This window comes from Pteropus alecto, unplaced genomic scaffold, assembly GCF_000325575.1.
Source record: "Pteropus alecto unplaced genomic scaffold, ASM32557v1 scaffold155, whole genome shotgun sequence".
Classification (NCBI taxonomy): domain Eukaryota; kingdom Metazoa; phylum Chordata; class Mammalia; order Chiroptera; family Pteropodidae; genus Pteropus; species Pteropus alecto.
The window spans coordinates 14286744-14311705 of record NW_006438113.1 but is presented as its reverse complement, the minus strand read 5'-3'; the positions used below and the strand labels follow the sequence as shown (position 1 = coordinate 14311705).

General features: G+C 45.7%; 1 protein-coding gene across 1 annotated transcript in view; it reads left to right on the top strand.

Moving 5' to 3' along the window:
• Window positions 1–24962, top strand: part of HK1 (hexokinase 1) — a 57028-nt gene that overhangs the window by 5239 nt on the left and 26827 nt on the right. Inside the window, 2 exon segments of the mRNA XM_025049356.1 lie at window positions 12079–12241; window positions 23247–23395. Coding sequence (XP_024905124.1) covers window positions 12079–12241; window positions 23247–23395 — 312 coding nt within the window.

Here is a 24962-nt window from a genome sequence, read left to right as displayed (position 1 = left end):
TGTCTATTCTTTTGATGGGCATTTGGGTTTCTAATTTTTCAAATTATGAACAAATTTTGCACATCTCTTCCAGTACACATGCAAGTTTCTCTAGGCTCTAGGCTGTGTACCTAGGGCTGGAATCACTGGATGAAGGAACGTGCGCATCTTCCTATTTTCAAGGTTTTGCCAAGTTGCCGTCCTCTGCGGTCATGCCAGTTCACACTGCCATCGGAACTTTGTATCGGTTCCTGTTCCACGCCAACCCTTGGTACAGTCAAACCTTTTAAAAGTTTTGATAATTTTTAAAGAGTTTGTTTCTTCTCAGTTATTTCCATTTCCATTCACATACAGCATTCGGGCTTAGTTTAAAATTAGCTATCTACCTTATCAAGCAGAGCCCTTGTTGCAAAGTATTACTGAATGAAGTTGACAGCTCTCATTGTGAGCAGAGCCAGCCCCATTGACTGCTGCTGCTGAAATGTTTGCACAGTACTGAGGAGAGGGAGTAGATGCAGAGAAAGGTTTATGAGGACTTTCTGTGGCCCCTTTTGCTTTGCTGTGAATCCGTTAAACTTTATGGGAACTAAAACACACATGTGTGCTTTTGCTCACACACCCTCTCTCTTCCTGGGTGGATCTAACCTGGGCAGGACTGGCTTATCAGTCCCCTAAGCGTGTCCAGCTCTATTAGAGAAAACTCAAGCCAGCAGCCTCTCAGGCTGTCTTCCGTAAAAGGAGAGGGTGGCTGTGCCCCTGCAGCACGGAAAACTGAAATGTGAAGTCTGCAGCTCAGCCCTTTGCAAACAGAAGCCAAGGGAGAGGTCCATTTCTGCATGAGGCAGAAAATGTCGGATCTTGTTTATCTGATCCTAAGCTTGATTACAGACTCTCAGACACTGAGACCTGGAGGGTAGGGCACACTGAATGCCTACTAGGGGCCTATCTATTTTTTATCATAGATCTTATTTAATCATAAGTAGTAATAACACTAATCGAGGCCAACATCAGTGCCTGTCACATTTACTGCCAGGTACTATGCTGAAAGGCATCACATCCCCACAGTACCCCTGTGAAGTGGGTACTATTATGATCTTCACTTTCGGATAAGGACTCAGTAAACTGAAAAGCCAGCCAGCATTTAGACCCAAGTCTGATGGCAGAAGCTCTGCTTTTATTTTTTATTGAGATTATAATTCACATAGTGTAAAATTCACCATTTTAAAGTACACAATTCAGTGGTTTCTAGTGCATTCACAAGATTGGCAACCACTGCCGCCATCTGTTTCTAGAACATTTTCATCACCTCCAAAAGAAACCCCATACCCATTAAATAGTCACGCTCCATTCCTCCCATCCAGCCCGTGGCATCTGCTAATATACTTTTTTTAAAAAAAAAAATGGATTTGTCTCTTCTGGACATGTCATATAAATGGAATCATACAATATGTGCCCTTTGTATCTTGTTCCTTTCACTTAGCATATTTTTAAGGTTCATTCATTCTGTCACATGTATCATTACTTCATTCATTTTTATTGTTGAATAATAGTCAGTTGTATCAATATACCATATTTTGCTTATGCATTTGTCAGTTGATGGACATTTGTGGTGTTTTCAGTTTGCGGAGGTTATGAATATGCTGCTGTGAATATTTGTGTACACGTTTTTCCTGTGTGAACATACGCTTTCTCTTGGGTATACGCGTGGGAGTGGAATTACTGAGAGAGCCCCTGTTTTTATTCACCTGGAGGAAAGCATCATCTCCATTTAGAAATGAGGAAACCGAGTCCCCCAAGTGTTGAAGTGACTTGTCGATGACCACGTAGCTCATGAGTGATAGGAACAGGAACACTACCAGGTCCCCTGACTCAGAACCCCCATTCTCTTATATTGCTGTTTAGGGAAATAGATCTAAGGAGGGACAGAGCTAGGGGAGAAGCAGAGCTGGGTTCAGCACCCTCCAGGTGCCCCAACTCCCACCTCCCCTTCCTCACCACCCTCCCCAACACCAGCACACTGGTTTGAGGTCGCCATCTCTCCACCTCTCCACGACCCAGCTGCTCAAGTGTTGACCAACTCCCTCCACTTGGGAAGGAAATTGGCCCAATAAAGTCATTTACAGCAAAATGTTAGGAGTTTTTCCTGGTTTTCTTATTTCTCCCTGTACCCTTTCCATTTGTCCACCTCCTCCATCCTTGTTTGCATTTAAAAGAGGACCCCTAGGAAGGGCACTGCTTAACCTTCAAGAACACCCCCTAAAGCTCCCTATAATGCCCACTCCTAGAGATGGTTCAGCATTTTTTTCCCCCGGCCTGTGCCCGGCCATACTGTAAGCAGCTGATTTCCTTGATTGATTGACACAGGGGTTTTACCTTTAGCCATTATTCAGTCTGACTCATTTCTCTGATGTCCTGTGCCTGCTGAGACCCTCTCTGGGTGGGTGGAGTGAGTGAAGTAGGAGACCCAGGCCACCATTATAATAGGCACCACCTCACCTGTGCCAAGTTCTATTCTATTTACAAAATATGCACATGCTTGATTTTGTTGAGTCCTTCCAGCAAGCTTAGATGTAGGTATTTCTATCTGCATCTTACATGCTGGGCAGGCTAGACTCAGGAAGTGGAATTGATGGGATCTTGGGGACAGAAGCAGTAGAGCTGGGATGGGGACACAGGTCTGTCTGACACTAGTAGGTAGCTCTCACCATGCACGCAGAGCCTGGATTGTTATCTCAGGCGTGACTTGCAAAGCAGTGCATTGCTGTGGTCTCCCAGCAGAAACCATCACTAAAGGCTCCTGTAATGGTCCTGTGCCTGGAATACTAGAACTGTCCTGTGCAGAAGAGTAGCCATCAGCTATGTCCGATTTAAAATGTGCTGTTAAATGTAAAATGTATACAGGATTTCGAAGACTTTGTATGACAAAAAAATATATAAAATAGGTCATTAATAATTTTTAAGATCTTGATTACATGTGGGAATATTTTGGACATATTGGGTTAAATAAAATGTTATTAAAATTAGTTTCACCTGTTTTTTAGAACTGTGGATACTAGAAAATTTTAAATTATACATGTAGCTTGCATTGTATCCCTGTTGGACAGCACCCTGCTACACAGTGGATTCTGTGGCTCAGAAGTTTGGACAGAAGCACTGCATTTAAAGCAGTGGGTTCCTGTGGTTCTTGGGCCTCGATTTCCTCATCTGTAAGATCAGAAAGCTGGAATCTATTTCTAAAGGATCCTTCCAACTTGAGCAGTATTGTCCCATGGCCATCAAGCTCCCTGTGCCTCAGTTTTCTTATCTGTCAGGTGGGGTAAATGAGTCCTGCTCTATCTGCTCATTTATCAAATTAGACAATGGATGTGGAAACACTTGGAACGTGTACAGAACTGTACAAATGTCAGATGTTATCATGGTCGTTCACTTGTGACATACCTATAGGCACCCTGAGAGGCGCAGTGGGAGAGTGCAGCTTTCTGGATAACAGAGAGTAGGTGGCCAGAGGCCCGAGCAGGGCAATGATGCTGGGTACCATTCTGCCTTTGCCACCACAGGTTTCTGAAAAGCCAGTGTTTTCAGGAATCCAGTGCCATGGAGCTCCTGCGCCGCTGTAGGTGGGGGCGAGAGGGCAGTTCTCATTGTTGCTGTTTACTGATGGAAAAACACAGAGATGGAGGTGACTTTCTCAAGGTTAGAAAGGGAGTCAGTGTAGCCAGAGAGGCCTGAGGTCTTTTGATTTCTAGCCAGTTTTGCTCCCACCCTGCAGTATTTGCCATTCATGGCATTAGGGTCTGGCTGTCTCAAAGTGAAAGCAAGACTGTCTGCACTTCGGATCCTCCCTTCCCTCTTGTCTGGAGGTACCTGGGATGTTGGGAACTGTGAGTCTGGAGGCTGGCCTAGGCCCAAGCCATGGAGGCCCAGAAGGAAGCCTGTTGTTCTTGCCCAGCCACATTCCAGGGCTGTCTGTTCCCCTTGAGGGACTAGATGCCTCCTTTAGTTTAAGCTAGTTCAGTATGACAGCTTTGTTGTCATCCTGGGCAACAGCTTGGTTTCTCTCACCAGCCAGGAAGCACCTATTAGTGGGAGCCAAGGTCACCAGAAGGACCTTGGGTATGACCTCAAGGCCTCCTGCTGTCCTCCTGGCTAGAGGAGCCTGGGGTGAGGGGAGGAGCACTGAGTTTGCAGCGTTTAGCTGGAGCCGCCCTGGTTGCTCGGTGGTCATGGCCTTTTGCTTGACTGCGCTGCCCCAAGTTCCTCCTGTGGGAAATGGGGTGGATAACGCCCACCCTGCAAGTGTGCAGATTGGTCAGGGCAGGTCGAAGTGCCTAGCATGGGTCCTGGCCATGCTCGCTTTTGTATCTCGGTTCCTGGAACCTCAGCTTCTGCATCAGGAATGGGGATCCCATTTTCCTCCCGCTTTGTTAGGAGTAAGCAGAAGTGTCGGATGAACAATCTCTGGTGCTTAATAGGTGCTCAGCCCACGCTCAGTGATACAGAACAGCAAGTTCAGAAGCATAAATAAAATGATAGAGGAGGCACTGAGAGCTGTGTCTGAACCTAGAAAAAGACACTGCGGAGTGGGACCCGCCCCTCACAGTCAGTGTTTTAACACGCCAAAGGGACTCTTTTTGCTTTGGTGATGTTCACACACACCTTTCACTCAGGAGTCTCTAAAGTGAAATTTATTTTCCCCAGCACATTTCCTCTGGTGACTTTCAGATATTCAGCAGTCTCAGGGAGGCTTGAATAGCGGAGTGAGAATCCTGATTATCTGTAGGGCTGTGTCCCTCAGGGGCCTGAGCCTCCGATGCAGATGCAGACGTTATGAGAGGAAGGGCGGGTTAGAGAACCCCAGGAACACTCTGTCCCTTAGGGAGAGGCCCCACACAGGTCACCATGAGGCCAAAGTAAAGGGCTGGTGTTGGAGAAGGGCTGGGCCATTCAGGGAAGAGGAGTCTCTGGCCTTATCTGAGCCCGCAAACCCTTCTGAGACTCCCGGGCTAGGCGTCACCAGAGGCCTTCCCGCCCAGCAGAGCAGCCACCTAGCCCAGCCGAGAAGCCACGCTGCAGACTTTTGGGGGACACAGAGGGCCCAGAGGGCATGGCCCCTGGACCCCTGGTACTCACGGTCTAGCTCGAGGCGCAGACCATGCACGTGTTGCTGCAGTGCTCGCAAAAGACTCTCATGCTGGGACGCGTCCACCAGGGCAAATTAATTCCTACATAGTGACACCGACAGCCGAGGGGATGCTGAGGAGGGGAGCAGCCGATGTTGGGCGGGGCGGATCATGGCATGCCCTTCAGAGGAGGTGAGTTTGGAAATGGGCTTGGGAGACAGAAGGAGTGGGGCATGGAGAGGTCATCTGCAGGCCAAGCAAGCAGAGCAGATGGTGGATCTGTGAGGAAAGACCTTCGGGGGCAAAGAACTATCGTGAGGGCCCTGGGCTGCCTGAGGGAAGGCAGGAGCATGCTGGGAGTCGATGGTTCCTGTAGGGAATCCATAAGGTCAAAATGTCTCCCCTTGTGGCTAGGTGCTAAGAAGGGGACAGACACATAAGTTCTCGGCCACTACCCACAGCTGTGAGGTGGGGCTGGGCAGCCTGAGGAGCCACAGACAGGCAGGAAGAGGGGTTAGGATCCTGCCGACGAGGCAGGAGGAGTGGCTGGGCTGGCACACACCACAGCAGAGGGGCTCATTGGGCCTGGACCTTTGGGCTCACTATGGCTTTTGAACTTCCTTCCCAGGGTTGTGTGAAACTGGAAATGAGCAGATCAGACAATTTCTATCTGTGGGAGGTGGACAAGGCCTCCTACAGATCACACTGGAGTGGCATACTTTCTACTAAGGCAAGGGAGCCATGCCACTTCTGGAGTGGATGGGGCTATGGCATTAATGCCACCTGAATTCCCACATCTCCCTGCCCCAGGAAGCCCCTGGCATGGATTCTCACTGGGCAGAGCAAGGAAAGTACAGGGGAAGGAGCACAGAGCCAGTAATTAGGAAACCGTGTCTGTCCCGGTTCTCTTGCTGACCAGTGAGTCACCTTGGCCAGTTGGAGAACCTCTCTGGCCTCTGGTATTTCCTTGAGGCATTGCAAGTGAAGACACCTGCAGACGGGATAGTTAAAGACCATGCGAAGTGCTGTGTAGAGAGGCTTTTATCTCTCAAAGTCACTGAACACACCCACATGTGGATGGAAAGACTGAGGTGCCTACAGGATGGGAAAGACTGAGGTGCATACAGGATGGCGAAGCCGGAGTCTAATGCAGGTATCTACATTGCCTCGTTTGCGTCCCATCATTGAACCAGTCAGGGTCCTGTGGATATCTTAAGTATGGTTGTTAGTATGAGTCTTAAAGGCAGTTGCGAGAAGAATTAGGAAGGTGGAGTTAAGGTTTCAGAACAGAAAGTGTTTACGATATGATTCCATTTTTGTCAAAAAAAGAAAACCAAGTTCTGTATGTATGAATGTTTAGGTAGGAAAAACCATCCTAGAACATGAAGCCTTATTAGCAGGGATATCTCTGGGAAGATTGGGGGAAGAGCTTTTTTACCTTTCTGCATTTTTGTGTTGTTCAGGTATCTTTTAATTATATGTATTATTATTGTTATCATAACTTACTGTTTTTTGTTCTTATAAGCTAATGAAAGCTTGCAAATGTTTCAGAGGAGTTTTGCCAGAATCTTTCCATTTGCCATGGTTTCAGGTATAGTGACACCTATCTTTAGTTTTCTCTTCTACAAAATGGGTCAATGACATTTGGTAATCAATGCCATTTTCCTAGATATTTAGGTAGAAGGAGTTAGGGAAATGTGATTATGTCAGTTAGATGGCCTTCCTTTTGATAATTTAGATGGGTGGGTGGGAAATGATATTCGATGCATGCTTACTTTGCTTTTGGTGCATTATTAAAGTTCTCCCAATAGCTGTCTGAGGTGAAAGTATTATTATCTTCATTTTAAAAGTGATGAAAGCAAGACTCAGAGAGATTACCTAACTTGTCCAAAGTCACACAGCTAATAAATGGCAGATCTTGGATTTGAACCCAGCTCTCTTTATCCATGGCTTGGTATTCTTCCTACCACGCGAGAAGGAATGGAAGTGTGTAAGGAGAAACCCAAAATGAGGGCTTAGAAGATGAATCTACACCCAGCTGCCACTTATAAACCATGTGACCTTGCATGAGTCATGGGTCTCAGTTTCTTCTGCTGTAAAATGGAGGTAATGATATCTTGCCTGCCTCCTTCACTGGATCGTTGTGCCTGGAGAAAGGGAACTAACATGTTAAGCACCTGCTTTATGCCTGGCACTTGGTATCCATGAGCTCACCTCTTCTCTTTCTATGACATCCGGATGAGCTAATGCATGTGAAAGTCCTTTGTGTAAATGGGAAAACCCTCTGTAAATGTGAGCTATTGTTAAAATAATATTTATCGCCTAGGCCCCGTTCTCTCCTGAATCAGTCTAGGAAAGAGAAGTGAATCCGATGTTGAAATCTGCCCTGCCCTTACTCAAGAGTCCTTCTTAACTCTTCACTGCCTGCTCCCCAATTTCCTTTGCAAATAAAGTGTCTTGCTTGGAAAGTTCATTTTAAAGGTCTGCACCCAGCACCTTCAGTCACCTGTTGCTCTGCTTCATTCTTGATCCTCACGGGAGAGAATGAGAGATGGAATGAAAAATTTCCATGGTTGCGCTCCTTTCCACAGGGGGGTCAAAATGCCTGGGTCACCAGTGGTGATGCCTCCTGCCGTGACTGGCCTGTTGACTTGGGCATGTCTGATCTTGAATTGTTTTGTGTGTGTGTGCTGTTGGGAGATGGAGGGGGGTTGGGGTTGGGCACAGAAATGTTTGAATTTAACCGAGTGCGGTGCCACTGGATTTGTCCATTAGCTGAACGGCTCTGGGCCAGGGGACTTGGAGAGGCTGTGTTCTCTCTTCTGCTATCTCCTGAGCTGCCTGCGCTGCATTCTAGCCTCTGGAGCTGCCGAAAGCTTCCAGACCCTCAGGACAAGTACTTACACAGTATTTGGGCAAGAGTACCCGCCCTGTGCAGCCAATCTGGCTCCTGCTCTTGTGAGAAGGGCTCTTCCCTTCAGATGAAAGATGTCCTGGAGGCTGGAGCAGGGTCCTCGTCAGTCTCGGCCAACCATCTGCAGGACCCTGCTCGGCTTATGGTGTCTGGGGTTCTGGAACATTTCCATTCCCTTCCCAGCCCGACCAGAGTCTTGATTGCTTGTATCAGACACCACGTGCGAGAGTGAGGACTCAGGAGCTCTGGGGGTTCATATCATGACTCCTGGGAGCCTTTGTTGTATGATGGACATTCCAAAGCTGAAGCTTGCAGCTTGAAACTGCCAGAAGAGGTGCTATGCTGTGTCCTCCTGTCACCAAAATGTAGGACTGGGGGTTGGAGGCACAGGAGGGCCAGTAGGCAGCAGTAGTTTGGTGGGAACATCTTAAGATAAGAGGAAGGATTGTGGAAGTGTGAGTGCGAGAGAGAAGGGGAAGAGGAAAAGACCTGGAGATGCAGTGGCCAGGGGACAGAAATAGAAAAGTTGAAAGGGCCAAAGACTTTGCCAGACTTCCAAAAACCAGAAGTTGGCCTTTTCCAGGTCTGCATCCTCTCCCATCTCATCCCTCCTGGGCTTCTGGCCCCACCTTCTATAAAAATTGCAGCTCTCTTCCTGGGTTTCTCGCAGAGTGCAGCCACGCTGAGATCTGGAGCAAACGGGCAGGAGTGGTTTGGTCTCCTCAGCTTATCCTTATTCTTATGAGATCCAGGAGGCTTCAGGTTCAGTGCTAGCTCTGATCCAACTTATACCCTCTTTTAGGCCCTGGTTTCCACATCTCTTTGGAGAGGGGTTGTACCTCATGATGGTTCATGAACTTGAATCAGAGGAGGAATGTCCTCCTTCCATAGGTGCTTGGGGGCCAGGTTCTTCGTTATCTCCTGCTTTCTCATTTGAGCTTCTAGGCTCTGTTTGGGTTTGGCTTGGCTGTCCTAAAACATGAGTTCTCAGAATCAGTGTCCCTGTGTTGAACTGCACCTTCAAACTGCATTAGGAAACAGAATGGTTGTGGAGCTATGGAGAGCCCTGCCTTTTCTAGAAGCGTCTCCCTGACCATCTGGAAAACCTCAGCAGCTTTACTTGGGCCTGCCCTCCACAGTGTAGGGAGACTGACTTTCCTTCAGAGATGGGGACAATTGAAGGGAGAGTGTTAGATATGCAAGTATGAGACCTGACTCCCAGCTATGTGTTTTGAACCGATCATTTAGCTTCTCAGAGCCTCAGTTTCTTTATCTGTGAAATGGGGATTAAAAATGTCTCCTTGAACAGGGTCTTTTTGAAGGTAAATGACCTACTAGGTGTGAAAACACTTGTAAACCACAATATAATGATGAAGTATTATTTTAGCATCCAGTATTAATTGAATTCCTCTTTTGTGCCAGGCAACTGGGTAAATTCCAAAGGTCTCTTCCACATGTTTCCTTTCCCTGGGGATCTGACACATTAACAGAGGAGATGGAAATGTCAACAAACAGATGAACACAATGTAGCATGAAGAGTGTGGCAGTCAAAGCATGCCCAAAATGCTAGAGTAGCAGTGTGACTATTGTTGCAAGGTCTTGCTCCTGCTCACCCATTCTCAACCCAGCACACAGCCTGATCTTTCAGAAAGATCTTATTGCTGAATACTCATTAGAGTCATCCCAAGGCTCTCCGTGCTTTGGAGTCAGGTCTGACTTTGTTTACGTGGCTTATAAGGCCCTGCATGATTTAACGCTTGATGGTCTTTCCGGTTGTCTCACTTCTTACACTGTGTGCTTGTTCCATGTGGAATTTATATTTCTGTTTGTTGCACAGACAGCCCTCCCTTGCCTTGGCCTTCACACATGCTCTCGTTTGTGCCTGGATGCACTCTGACATCACCTCTCGAGGATGCCTTCTCTGGCCCCCATGTGCTCCTGTGGCCTTTCACGCATACTTGTATCTGTCTGCCTCACCCTCACCAGACTATGGGTGCCATGTCAGCAGGGACTGCTGATCTGGTGCTGCCAGCCTTGGGGATAGAGCAGACCATGTGTCCTCGTATGGCTGTGGTTCTGGCAAGTTCTGTCTCAGCTCTCCTTGGTCTCTGCTTGCCCTTTTTTGCATTGTTTTGTCATGAAGGGGAAAGGAAAAGGTGATTATGGTAGAAGAAATTGGCAGCGAGGGCAGGAGTGTCTGTGGCCACAGAGGACACTGAAGGACTTTGGCTAGTCTGGGAGGCAGGAGCAGGCAGGGCCTAGGGGAGCACGAGGCATGGAGACCAAAGAAAGAAGGCTGCCCAGGACCAAAATATGTAGAAGTCCCTAGGACTGAGGACTCTGTGTCCTTGAGTCAGTACATTTCCAGCCACTCTGAAAAGTGAGCATGAGATTCCATTCTCAGAAGTAAATCAGCATCAAGGTCTTTTCAGCCTCATTGGGTCACATCCACCAGAACCCTTTCATGTGCAAGGCTGCGTGCGAGGCACTGGGAGGGTGAGGTGAATGGAGCAGACAGTGTTGAGGTGACAGGTGCAGAATGCTGTGATCCAGGCTAGACTGTACAGAGACATCAGTGCTAAGGGAGGGGTTATCTCCAGCCTGAGGGACTCAGATATCTGCAGGAGGAGGTGACATTTGATTTGAACGTGGAAGAATAGGTGAGATTTGCGTAACTGGGAAGCGAAGGAAGGGCATTTCAGTAGGAAAGCCCAGCGCCTACCGGGAATGGTAGAGGTGGTTTGGCCAGAGTTCAGAGAGCATGGAGCTACACCTGCAGAGCGTAGGTGCCTTGGACATGGGGAGTCACTGCAAAGCTTTGAGCAGGGAAGTGAATTGACCAGGGATGCAGTTTAAGAAGGCAAATGTGGCAGTGGTGTAGAGGATGAGCTGGAAAGGAGATGGATCGAAGACTGAAAACCATTACAGTGAATGAATAAGTAATCAGGAATCAGTAATCTACGCACGTGGTGATCAGGGCTTTCTAAGCCGAGTAGTAGCAAAAAGAATGGAGACAAAACGACTTCTGGTGAACTCCACAAGGACAGGCGCCATGAGGACAGGTATCTAGCCCATAGCCAGGCACACGGTATGTGCCCAATAAATACTTTTTAAGAGAATAAATTGGAAGTTACTATGAAGGGAGAACAACCAATGACAAACAACCCAGGAGACCTGAGGTTAGGAGCCTGGGGACCTTGAGGAGAAGAGGGAACCCAGGAAGAGGAGCAGGGTTGGGTCAGTATGTTGGATGACTCGAAAGCGTGGTCACGTCAGCCTGGTCCACGGGCACGGGAGCCTGGGAGGATGTCTCCACACCTCCTGGGGAAGGTGGGGTTGAGGTTTCTCTGCTCCGGGCCTGCCGCAGCATGTTCTGAAAGGTTCTAGACCTTTGGCCATCATTTCTACCTACCTAGAAATCATGCCCAAGTAAACCCTCCATCACCACTGTCTCATGTTAGTAATAATAGCTGATGTTATTGCACGGTTTCTGTGTTCTTAGTCCTTATCTGTCTCATTTGATCTTACAACATTCTGTGAGTTAGGTCCTATTTATCATCTCAGTTTTTCAGTTGAGGAAACTGAAATTCACACACCTGATAAGTGACAGGGCTGAGATTTGCACCCCAGGTGGCTGGCCCTTGAGCTCTTATTCTTAACCTCTGTGGCACTGCCATCCATGTGAGAATGAGCCAGTCACTTCTCACAGAGGGAAGGAGTCATGTGAAGGCTCAAGGTGCCTCTAGCATGTACTTGGGGATCGAAGTGTGACTTCCATGTAACATTTGAGGACTGAAAGAGACCTTGGAGAGATTTAGTTCATTTTACAGGGGAGGAATTGGGGCTCAGAGCATTTGCAAGTGTGCTCTGAAGGGCATGGTTGATGACTTTTGAATGACTTCCCATCATGTGATGTGCCAATGTGGGTGGTCAAGTGCCCATGGGAGCTGGATTGTCTTAGGCAGTTGGGCACCCCACCTGCCCTGTTCTCCCTGAGCCAGACTTGAACTAAAATGATCTTTCTCAGCCTTGACCTCACTCTCCTTCCTTCTCATTTTCCCCTAGATTGACAAGTATCTCTATGCCATGCGGCTCTCCGATGAAACTCTGATAGATATCATGACTCGTTTCAAGAGGGAAATGAAGCACGGTCTTTCCCGGGATTTTAATGCGACAGCCACAGTCAAGATGTTGCCAACGTTTGTAAGGTCCATTCCTGATGGTTCAGGTGAGTCTCTCATCCAGAGACTGACTCCAAGGGCTGAATGCTCTATGAAAACATCCTTCTAACTTTCATTCATTCACTCACTCACTCATCCACTCATTCATTCATTTATCATTTCATCCATCTGTTCTCCTATCTATCCATTCATCCATTCAGGGGTCATCCATCCTTTATCCATCATCCATCATCCATCCATCCAACATAGGTCTACTGAGCACCTACCATGTGTCAGGCCCTAGGGATACCGTGTTCGGACAGGCTGACCTGCCCTCATTGGCCTTACTGTCCAGTTGCTCATGATAGGAAAGGTAGTATTTATGAATCTTACGGATGCTGTGTAAGATCTTATGCGTGCTTACGTCTCCAGAACATGAAAGGCTCCAGAACAAGTGAAGAGTTCATTTTAGGAGAACCTCTCCATCAGGGCATCAAGGCTTCCTTTCGGATAAGTAGCAATCCTAGTGATCAGGTGGGTCTTGGACTCAGAGGGGAGATTCGAGTCCCATCTGAACAAATTTCACAGATGCTAAATCCTGGTAACCCTCAGTGCAAAGAAACAGCGAGGGGAGGTAGAATTGAAGGGTAAAAATTGTCCTGTCAGTGTGTATCTCTGTGGCTCATGCTTTACAGTGGGGGAGTTGTGGGGCTTAGCCCTGCGCTTGGCAGAGTGGAGGCTGAGAGGGCACAGCCTAGCCTGCTCGATGGAGGCTGTTCTGTCCAGCTGATCTGCAGTTAGCAGCTTGCAGGGGTGGGTGCTGTGCCTGCCCCAGCTTGGACAGGAGTCCCACTCTGAGCTGTGTTCTCTGCTATAGGCTGGGGTTCACCTGCTGCATGTTAGAGAGAGAGAGAAAGAAGTCAAGTTTCTCTTAGGGTTGTGAGTGCATGCCCTGAGAGTATGGCCCTCACATACTCTAGCCGTTTCCTCCCTGCTCTGGAGGCTCCTTTAAAGCTGCGATTTGGGGCATCTGGTATGCAGCCTGCAAAACGGATGTCGGGAAAACTACAGATGTTGCAGCTGCTGTGCACGAAAGACAAGTGCACAGCTTATGGGAACAGACTGGCAGCAGTGGGAAAGTCCTGCAGCCGACTTTTAGAAGTCCTGAATGAGATTCAGACGCTAACGAAGGACGGGTGCTCTGTGGCCACCGGTGGGCTTTGCTTCACGCACACACACTGGCATTTGTATCTCTGATGGTTCTCGACAATTTAAAATCTACTCCTCCTCTATTCTTTTGGTATCCTTCAGGTCTTGGTTATCAGCAGTTTCATTTCTTAATAACTATGAAAGAGGTTCTGGCCATCAGAGTGACTGGACTGTGGTGTGCCCTGGGTTTTGTTCCGGCTTTGTAGTTCACTTCTGCTTTTTTCCCAGCCATGGATAGCATTTGAGACTTTGCAGGATTAGTGGGGTTCTCTAGGAGAGGTGTGGCTGTGACTGCTCTGCAGGCTGAGAGAAGAGAGAGGTGAGGCAGGTGGGTGTGGGCAGCCCCCAGGGCTCCTGCTGTGAGAGCTCAGAAGGCTACCTTCTATCTGCCGGGCACCTGATCTCACGTGACCTGCCCAGGACCACTGTCCAAGGAGAAGATGCCTTCCCTTTTCTCCTGACCCTGCCCTCCAGCCAGCTCCCCTTCCCAGGACTAGATGTCAGCACGGGTGGTCTCCCTCACTCTTTCATAAACCACTTCCAGGTTGAGGATCTCAAAGTGTGATCCATCTATACTAGTAATCTAGCCATCGCCCCCATCAGCTACTCTTTAAAACAAGGCTCAGAAGAACTCAGACTCATTGGGGAAAAACAACTTTCTGCAATCCCTTAGTAGAGATTCTTAATAGATAGCAAGTGCTATAGGCCCTGATAGTCCTGTAGAAGAGAAACCTGCTCAACTCGGCTTACCTGTCTTTTCACCAGACTCATTTATCTTTCCCCCCATATTTCATCTATTTTGAGATACTTTTTTTATTTGAATATCTCTGAAATCAGCAGCGCATTGTACAATAATCATATCTTTGAATTATTATTATTGGCAGTGCTTTTTCTTTCTAGATATTATATAAAATAATGATGTGTCTCACATTCAGTTGGGCCTTACGTGTGGTGACAGGTGTGGTAACAGGCCATGCTTGGGATCACTATCCTAGGATTTGTGGAATGGGAGCCAGCAGCCTAGGCCCTATGCCTCCGTTTGAGTCCCCACTTCTCCAGTGGACAGGGCCAGATGTTTAGGGAACACTGAGCGGTGTTGAGAACGGGGAGGAGGAGGCGAAACAAAACCTTGAAGTACAAGGACCCACCTTCCTGTGCAGACGCCCTGGTTCTGCTCGCCTGTACTCAGCACCCGTCCTCATTCCCTCCAACTATCCCCCGACCCCGCAGCTGTTTCTTCCGGCCTATGTTAGTTTCCAAGCCTGCTGTAGCAAGTACCATAAACTGGTGGCTTTAAACAAGAATGTGCTGTGTCAGTTCTGGGAGCTAGAAGTCCAAAATCAAGGTGTGAGTAGGGCCATGCTCTCTCTGAGGCCCTGGGGAGAGTCTTTCCTTGCCTTCTCTGGCTTTAGCTGATGGCTGTCAATTCTTGATGTTTCTTGATTTGCAGTTGCATCACTCCAACTTCAGGCTCTTGTCCTCACATGGTGGTGTTCTCTCCGGGTGTCTGTCTTCACATGACATTTTCCTCTTATAAGGGAACCAATCAAATTAGAACTCACACTGATGACCTCATCTTAACTTGATTATGTCTGCAAAGACCCTGTTACCAAATAAGGTCACATTCACAGGGACCAAGGCTTAGGACTTCAGCAAAACACATCCTATAGCCTTTCGCGCTGTGGCTGTTGATAATATTCAAGGTAGGATCAGTTCAGGTGCCTTGGGGCCCATACTCCTCTTGGCCCCTGCAGCCCCATACAAACATTGATGCCAAGGCCACAGGTTCCTGACCTCGGTCCAGTCCCTGCCACTTGGTGAGTGGAAGTGCCTCCACCTTCACCTCCTCTGTATTATTTATCAATCAAGAATGTAGTCAGAATGCCAGTCTCCTTCATGGCAAACCGTGGCAGTGTTCCCTTTTTGAAATGTTAATTACCGCTTCAACTGTGTAATTAATTAGTCAGTGACAGAATTAGTGGTAATCCCAAACCACCTAGGGATAATTGAACTTACCTTGGTGGAGAGATGCCCCTGCCCCTTAGGTGGTGATGTGACTTCCAAGACAAAGGGAGAAACAAACCTTTCCTTTCCTGTTGACCTTGACCCTGGTGGAGTGGACTCAGAGTTTTAAAACTACTGAATTTTCATAAGTATATTAGCCCATTTTTATTAATTTTTTTTCCCCTTTGGACCTTTTTAATAGACAGTGGTTTTTCTTTAATTGCTTTTCAGTAATCTATATATTAATTTTTTAAACTCTAAAGTGGCTTTTAGCTGCTGCATATCCTTTTTGGAGTAGGAAAGGTATGAATAATAAATAAAAGAAAGAAGATGTTGAAGCCTTTTTACTCTGGTGACTTGGCTGAACAGAAGTCTCTCCTCAAAGCTGCCCAGTCCGCAGGAATAGCTGCCTCTCTGCGTCCAGCTCCCTCAGAAGACCCAGGTCACTCTGTGTCTCATTCGTAAAACCTCCCCTTTTTCTCCTTATTTATCACTAAGAATATTGTAAATACCAATTAGATTGAAAATTTTTGAGGGCAGATTGAGTTGAATATTTTCTTGTTTCTGCCTCATGGTTCCTAGCACACTCTTTACCCAAAGGATAAGTTAAAAAATATTTCGTTTGCGGTGTAGTCACAGTTAATTTTTTGGACCTGAAATATACATAGTACTACTTTCCAGCCAAAGGCAGGAAAATATTTCCTTCCTTTTCCCATAGCATTTGGACTGGTCACTTACTTTTCTCTGCCTCAGTTTCCTTATCTGGGAAGATGGTTGGATTATCTCAAAATTCTATCTTTAAAATTTCCTGAATGTCTAGCGTTTTAGTTGTTTTTGATGAAGGTGTTGAACTCTCACCACCTAGCTGGATTGCAGGCAGGAGGGAAGCCTTTGTCTCTCACGTACAGAATTAATTCATTGAGCAGGGCAAAGGTAGGTATTTCAGGAAAGTGGAGTTTGTGTTTCCCTGTATTCCAGTGTAGGCTTGGACTCGAGAGAGACATCTGTGTTTGTTTTCCATTATTTGCTGGTAGTAATGGCTGTCGTTAGAAAGTGGAGAGTGGCCAGAGGCCCTTCAGATGATTTGTTTAATGAGCCTTCTCTAGAAAGGCGTTCTCCTGGCTTCGGTGGAAATGGGAAATGTGGGAAGAAGTTGCGAGTAGGAGCCACTAGCAGCAGGAAGGAAAGTTGAGGCCAAAGATTTGAAGTGGAAGGTGGAAGGAAGCCCTCTGCTGCAAAAATAGGCTGAATTTGAAATTAAAAGAATAAAATAAAAGCCTAAAACACTGGATTAATCTCTGGCTCTGCTGCTCCTTATCTGTGTGACCCTGGAAAAGTCACGTAACTTCTTTAAGCCTCCATTTCCTCATCTGTAAGGTTAGCCAGATAATCCTTGCCCTACCTGCCGCAGGCTGTCAAGAGGATCACATGAGCGAGCTTTGGAAACTGCAGACTACCATAAAAGTTACAGTGGGTCATTGTCCTCTTTTTCACTATTGTAATTCAATAACTGACTTTGTAAGAATTCTTTGGGATTTTGTAAGAATTCCCCCCAACTGATGGGGCCAGTCAGAGGACCCCCACCCATCAGGCTTAAGTGTGTAGGTCTAACCCTGGAGGAAAGATTTAGAGTTTTTTAGAATTCACTGGCACCCCTGTGATATTATACGGGGAGGAGGCAGGAAAAAAGGGAAAGCAAAGGCAGGCTGTCTTACCCCAACCTTGATATCCCACAAAACGTGGATGATCCCATAGACAGCAGCTCTAGTGCCTCTGCAATGGGCTGACTGGACACCACAGCTCTGAATCAGGGAACCGACCTTATGTAAAGGGGAATGATAGACCACCTTTATTATGAAGGCAAGTAGGAATTTGAGGTATTCATGCCCTTAAGAAAGAATGTTGAATTTGAGAACCTTCTGATTGTAGCCGAAAGAACTCTAATTTGTATATGTGCAAAAGAGGGAAAATTCTAGCTTCATATAAGTAGGAAATCTAGCTGTAAGTTGGCTTCTATATCCACAGAATGACCTGTCTCTTATTCTTTCAGTCTTTCTGTTGGCTTCTTTCGTAGGCCACTTCTCTCTTATGGTGGCAAAGACAGCCCTGGCACCCCTAGCTGACATCTCAGAGCTGGTGATCCTAGTAATGGTCTTGGAGAGGGCAATGATTGGCTGCCTTGGGTCATGTTCTCATCCTGAACCAATCATGGTGTTCAAGTGGGTGACTCTGGATGCTCCTGGGTCACACACTGGTCCCTTGGTGCTGGAGCAGGGGGTCGGCCCCACCCCCAATCTTAGATATAAAGCTAACCGAGTTTACCAGTTACCTTTTTGGCCTTACCAGAAGTCATTCCTTGGTGTCCTTTGTGTGGCAGAGAATAGGACTGAACAGACCATATATCTGACCCAGGCATTTCTTACTGAACTATCAGCAGACAGTTTCTGACAGCAGTTACTGTCTGCTGTGTGCAGGACTAAGTACTGGGGGAGGGAGGCAAGCATGTTAAATTGCCTGTACTTTCACGTTGTTTATCATCCAACTGAGGAAAATAAGACATATTCTCATAAAAGATAATGAGCATCACAGCATTTGCAAGAATACGAGTGACTAAGAAAAGAGAGGGAGGGGCCCTGACCTTGCCAAAGGTGTGACCATGAGCACATCATTTAGCTGGTTTGGTTAGAGCTTCGTAATCCATAAACTGAGAAAGTGAGTTAATATTTGTCACATGTTTTCTGAGCTACTAATGTGGTTTATAGAAGAGGTGCCAACTGCCATTTCTTTTAGCAATCACAAACACACCCTGGAACCAGGGTCACTGCTCGGGGAAGGATCTGGACTTGACAATGACCCTTTGTAAACTGCCTTCAGGGAAAGGCCCCTCTCAGGTTGTCGATTCCCACTTCCAGATGTGTGAAGTGTTTAGTGTGTTTAGTGTTGTGCTGACATCTCACGTCACCTTCACTGACCCTAACTGCCTGGGACCCTGTTGACCTGTACTTGTTTTTTAAAAAAAGAAGCAGTGGGGAGCTGGGATGGACAGACCATAGAAGGAGGCTGGGATGGGGCAAGGGTCTTTGTGGAGTTGCAGGAGTGTAGGCCAGCCCCACATACCCTAAGGCCAAGTTCATTCTGGATCACAGGCAGCTGAGGTCATTTTCATTTATCCTGCTTGAAAAACTTCAGGCCTGGGTTCTGCAAAGGTGCCCCCTGAAACCTGACCTCTTCCTGCAAGGTGAGCTGGATGCTCACCTATACAGAGCTGTCTTACCTGCTCTGGATAGACATTGACACCAGAAATAAACAGGCGTTCCCCCGCCATCATCTGGAACGTAAGCACAAAAGTCTGCTTTTACTTAGGCCTTGATTCAACTGAAAATGAGACATTGACTAGGCCAGCAACTGAAAAATTTCTTATGCTATTTTTTTAAGTTATAGTGAAAAGCCACTGTAAAACATGAATAAATGTTTATTTAAACATTAAAACAGTAAATTATTTTAAATTATTGAAACAAAATAAAAAGTACCCATAATCTCATCCTGGCACAGTGTTCACTTTTGTGCCTATTATTTCCCTGTGCGTAAGTGGTTTATAGTTGTTTACCAGGCTGAGTTTTCATTATCTTTACTGAAGAACAAAGGAAAGCCAAATGCTCTAAGGAGTCATGGATGTTGAAGACCCTCTAAAAAGCAATGTAGCCATGCTCGATGTGCTGAAGTCTCACTCTGATGCCATCCTTTGAATTCCTGTACCCAAGGAGATAGCTTTATCCAACGGTTATGAATTTGGGCTTTGGATTTCAATACTGGCTCTGCTGTTTACTGGTTGTATGCTCGGCTAAGTTACCTAACCCCTCCCAGCCTTTATTTGCACATCTGTAGAATGGACATCATAATATCTACTTCATAGGGTTGAGAGGGTTAAAAGGAAAATAATGCATATGAAGCACTTAGCAACTGGACTACAGAAAGGTTCAATGAATGTTAGCTGGTCATAAAATAAAAAGTGCTTTTGATATTCTAGTGATTCATCCTCCTGAGAGGAGCCATCTCATACAGAATTCAGTTTTTTAAACTAGTAGCAGTGTTTCCCACAATCTGTGAATTTCCCACCAGTCTTTGATACTTGCATCCCAGCATTCTCCCTCGGTCTCTTTCCTTTGGACCATAGAAGTAATTTAATACCAGTGGCATCATGTGGTATACCCATACAGTGGCATATAATTCAGTCATAACAAGGAGGGAGGGGAGGTACTGATCTATGCTACAACATAGATGAACCTTGAAAACATTATCATAGGCTAAAGAAGCCAGACACACTAGACCACACATTGTATGAGTCTATTGATATGAAATGTCCAGAATAGGGAAATCTATAGAGACAGACAGTAGATTAGTGGTTGTTGCTGGATAATAGCTGTTGGGAGGAAATGGAGAATGACTGCAAGTGGGTATGGGGTTTCTTTTTTTGAGGAGTGATAAAAATTTTCTAAAATTAGATAGTGGCGATGGTTGCACAACTCTCTAACTATACTAAAACCTACCACCAAACTTTACACTTTAAAATTGGTGAATCATAGGATAATGTGAATTATTTCTCAATAAAGCTGTTATTAAAAAAAAAAACGAACCAACCAGTGGCATAACTGCTTCATGCTTAATGAACAGCAAAAAGGGGTGCCATAACTGAATGAATGAATGGGCCACCAACTCCTGTGATCAAGCAGCTACCAAGCATTTATTGAGCTGTCCTGGGTGTCAAAGGCAGATGCAAAGATCCGTAAGTTGTGGTCCTTCCCTCAAGGAACTTGAGAGAGGATAAGAACAGTGATGGTCAGTGTAAGACTTCTTTGGTTCGTTTATTCATTTTTTTACACTCTTGTTAGTTCAAATATCTGTTGAGCTCTTCCTCAATGCCAAATGTGTACAATAAGCTCCAGAAATAGAGCAGTGTGTCAGAGTTACAGCTTGGTGGAATCAAATATGAAGATGTGTCAGCTTTTTAAAAGAGAATGCTTTATTTTTAAAAAAACAACCATTACTTAAAAAAAAAATAGAAATGCTCAGGGGACCCAGAAGAGTCAAAACAATCTTGAAAAAGAAGAACAAAGCTGCAGGACTTTCACTTCCCAGTTTCAAAATTTACTACAAAGCAACCATATGCAATAATACAGTGTGGTGCTGGGATAAGGATAGACATATAGATCAATGGATCAGAATTGAGAGAGCCGACTAGCAGAATATGAAGTATATCTTAATAAAAGAGAATTGAGAGTTCAGAAGTAAATCTACACATTTGTGGTCACTTGATTTTTGACAAGGGTGCCAGACTATTCAATGAGGGAAAGAAGTCTTTTCAGGAAATGATGCTGGGATAAATAGATATCCACATGCAAAAGAATGAAGTTGGACACTCTACCTCATATCATATATAAAAATTAACTTAAAATGAATCAAACACCTAAGTGTAAGAGCTAAAACTCTAAAACTCAGAAGGAAACATAGCTGTGACCTTGAATTTGGCCATGACTTCTTAAATAATGACACCAAAAGCACAAAGAACGAAAGAAAAAATAGATAAATTATACTTTATCAAAATTAAAAACTTTTCTGCTTTGACAATCACTATTAAGAAAGTGAAAGACAACCCATAGAATGAGAGAAAATATACGCAAGTCATACGTCTGATAGGGCTGGTATCTACAACATAAAGAACTCTTACAACTCAATACTAAAAAGACAGATAACCCAATTTTTAAAATGAGCCAGGAATCTGAATAGACGTTTCTCTAAAAATTGTATACAGTTAGCCAATAAGCATATGAAAAGGTGCTTATTGTCATTAGCTGTCGGAGAAATACAAATCAAAATAAAAAAGATGGATAATATCAAGTGTTGAGGACATGAAGAAATTGGAACCTTCATATATTACTGGTGAGAATGTAAAATGCAACTGCTTTGGAAAATAGTGACAATTCCTCAAAAAGTTAAACGTGGCTTACCATTTAACACAAGAATTATACTTCTCATTTTATACCCAAGGGAAATAAAAACAAATGTCCACACAAAAACATGTGCACAAGTATTCATAGCAGCAATAAACATAATAGCCAAAAGGTGGAAGCAACCTAAATGTCTATCAGGAGATGAACAGGTAAATGAAATGAGGTATATCCATACAATGTAATATTATTTGACCATAAAAAGGAATGAAGTACCGATATATGCTATGATATGATGAACTTTAAAAATATTTGGCTAAGTATAAGAAGCTGGTCATAAAAGGTCACATACTGTATGATTCCATTTATATGAAATGTCCAGAATAGGCAAATCTATGGAGTCAGAGTAGATTAATGGTTGCTTAGGGCTGGGGGTGATCGTTAATGGGTATAGGATTTCTTTTTGAGGTGATGACAGTGTTCTAAAACTGGTTTGTGATGATAGTTGCATAACTGAATATACTAAAACCCTTTGAATTGTATACTTTAAACAGATGAATTATATGGTGTGTGAATTATCTCAATAATGCTATTACCAAAAAATATAAATATAAATATAAATAATATAAATATGCTTCCCTAGGAAAATGAGATGTCCTAAGCAGACTTGTGTTTACTGTTATAGGATTGAGGGCTTCATGGACCACTGAGGCTCAGGATGGGAGGGGTGGCTGTCACCTTAGCACCAGAAGTAAAATTAACATATTTTTAACTGATTTTTTGGGAGCGTGTGTGAGGGTAACTAATGAGAAATAGGGAATGTTTGATGGTGGATTAATGGTTTGGAATCCTGCCCATGACCACTGCCCTTGGAGCTATATGGTGGTCTTAGCAATACAGTCCCATCATCTTTCTCTGTCCTGCTGAGGCCCAGCCCAGTTACTTACTATACACATTGATTCTGAGGGTTGTAACCATATCAGGCCAGTTTACTCTTATGTGACCACAAGGGACTTCAGTTAGAAACATCCTTTGGGTGGAAACAACACAAATGTCCACTGATGTATGAATGGATAAAATGTGGTATGTACGTACAACTGAATATCATTCAGCCACAAAAAGAGTGAAATATTGACACATGCTACAATATGGATGAACCTTAGAGACTTTATACAAAAGGAAATAAGCAGTACACCTAAGGATAAATATTGTATGATTCCACTTGTATGAAACATCTGGAATAGGCAAATTCATAGAGACAGAAAGTAGAATAGTGGTTACCAGGGATGGGGGTGAGGGGGCCAATGGGGAGTTAGTTATTGCTTAATAGTTGTAGAGTTTCTGTTTGGAGTGATGAAAAATTTTGGAAATATTGATTGGAAATAGATGATTGCCGAACATTAGGAATGTACTTAATGCTACTGGATTGTACACTTAAGATGGTGACAGTGGTAAATTTCATATTTTATCACAATTGAAAAAAAAATGCCCTGGGGAATAAATGGAACTCCGGAACCCACATTATGGGATGACCTCAGAGGTAAGGTTTCTCTGAGTTGAAATGCTATTTTTATTTTTAATTTATGGATAGCAGTGCTGTTTTTGACAAAAGGCAAGCAAGCAATTAGAGAAAGATGGGCTTTGTGTTTAAGTTAGTACTTTCATTCCTCTGTTGTCAGAAGCGAGGGCGAGACTGCTTAGTGCTGTCTGACTAAGGATGCTGGGCTGGGAGCATGAGTGAGGGTGTTCGAGAAAGGGCAGTGGTTGCATGAGGCTGGCATGACTCCTGTTTTCTGGCTGCAAGTGCTGTGTGGCGGAAGGTGGCAGATGGCTGGACCCTGCCGAGACGCTGCAGAGTATAGGGCCTTCTTGTAACACTTGAATCTGATGCAGTACCTGTTGTCTCCCTAAACAGAAAAGGGAGATTTCATTGCCCTGGATCTTGGTGGGTCTTCCTTTCGAATTCTGCGAGTTCAAGTGAATCTGGAGAAAAACAAGAATGTTCACATGGAATCTGAGACTTATGAGACTGCGGAGGATATCATGCATGGCAGTGGAAGCCAGGTGGGTCCCTGCTCCTTCCAGGAACCAGACCCCAAAGCACTGGTGTCCTGAGCCCCTGGAAGGAGCCCGTCACAGATGCATGTGGAGAGGGACTCCAGGGTGGAAGAGTGTAACTGCCTGAAGAGGCCCCACTGCCTGGGTAAACTGGTGGATGGGAGCGGGCTGCTGGGACTGTCACAGGGGAAAGGTTATGAAGACAGAGGCCCAGCAGCTCTTGGGTAAATGCATTCATTCCCCAGGGATCCTGGGGTTCCTTCCTCCGCACAGGTTTTGCAGAGCTTTTGGTTGAAAATGACTCTTCCCAAGTCATTGGCATCCTCCCCCACCTCACCCGCCCAGGCCTTGCAGGGTGTGGTCACCTGTGAGGCAGCAAGAATTTGACTTTGCAGCCCCAAGGTTAATCATGGGCTTCTGGCCACCTGATTTAATAACCTTCTGTGAGTCCTTGGCACAGAAAACATAGAGGGCAAGGCCTTGATTGGGAAATCACCGTCTCCTCCTCTCTCATTCGATATCCAAGCCCCACCTACTTCAGGGTACCCCCTTTCCCCCGCCGAAGGGCTGCCTGCCTTTGCTGGCTGAGGGGCTGTGGTCTTGCTCAGAAGGACCTGTCCATCCTTCTCCTGCCCATCTGGTTGTGGTGAGTGGTTGGTCCCTAGGTTTATGAGGACCCTGTGATCAGGGTTCAGGCAGCCCCCAGGCAGGTTTTTAGTCATTTCTGTGTCCTGTAAGCCTGTACTCGTCAGCCTCTCCTATAGACGTTCTGTCTCCAGTTTGTAGCCCTCCTGAGTTGTGGCTGTCATCCAGGATGTACATTCAGAGATTGTCAAATATTTGCTTTAGGGAGGGTGTGTTCACAGCAAGGTTCATGACTAAGTTCTCTAGAAAACCCATTTGTTCTGGGCTAGACTTTGAGATGAGGCAAAGCAGCCTTCTTCTCTTGACTCCACTTTGTTCCTGTGTTAATGTGGGTGGGACCCAGAGCAAGTGCTCTGCCTTTTTGAGAAAAGGGCTAATCCCAGCCTTTAACCTGCTCCTGGGAGTTTAGGTTCAGAGCTTTTCAAACCGTGTCACAGTGAGCATTGAAGGTGACACTGTCATTAGAACAGATGAACCACTGTTCATTCGGCCACCAAAATGGGTTATATCACTCACTGGGTGGTCCTGCCTGGAGGTTTCCCTGCTCATCCCTCATTACTGGTCCGCAGAAACTGGCCCCTTCATCCAGTGTCTGCATGAAGGCTGCCAGCTGGCAGGGCTCCCAATCCTGCCCAGTGTATGCTACATCGCTGCTGTTTGCAGGTGGCCACCAGCCTGCTCTTTCCATTTATCAACAAGTACTGACCTGTCACACTCTATTCCCCATGGTCCTTGGGTTGAGCCACCTCTGCCTACTGCCTTCACCATTGGGACAGTCCCCTTGTGCCATAGGTATTCTTGTGTGCTTTGGCAGAGATTGTAAATTAAGGGGGTGCCTCCCCCACAGGTGCATGCTTGCTATGGTCATTTCCAAAGTGACTTCCTTCTTACTGCTGCTTCTGGGACCTCCTCTCTCCCCATCTTCTCA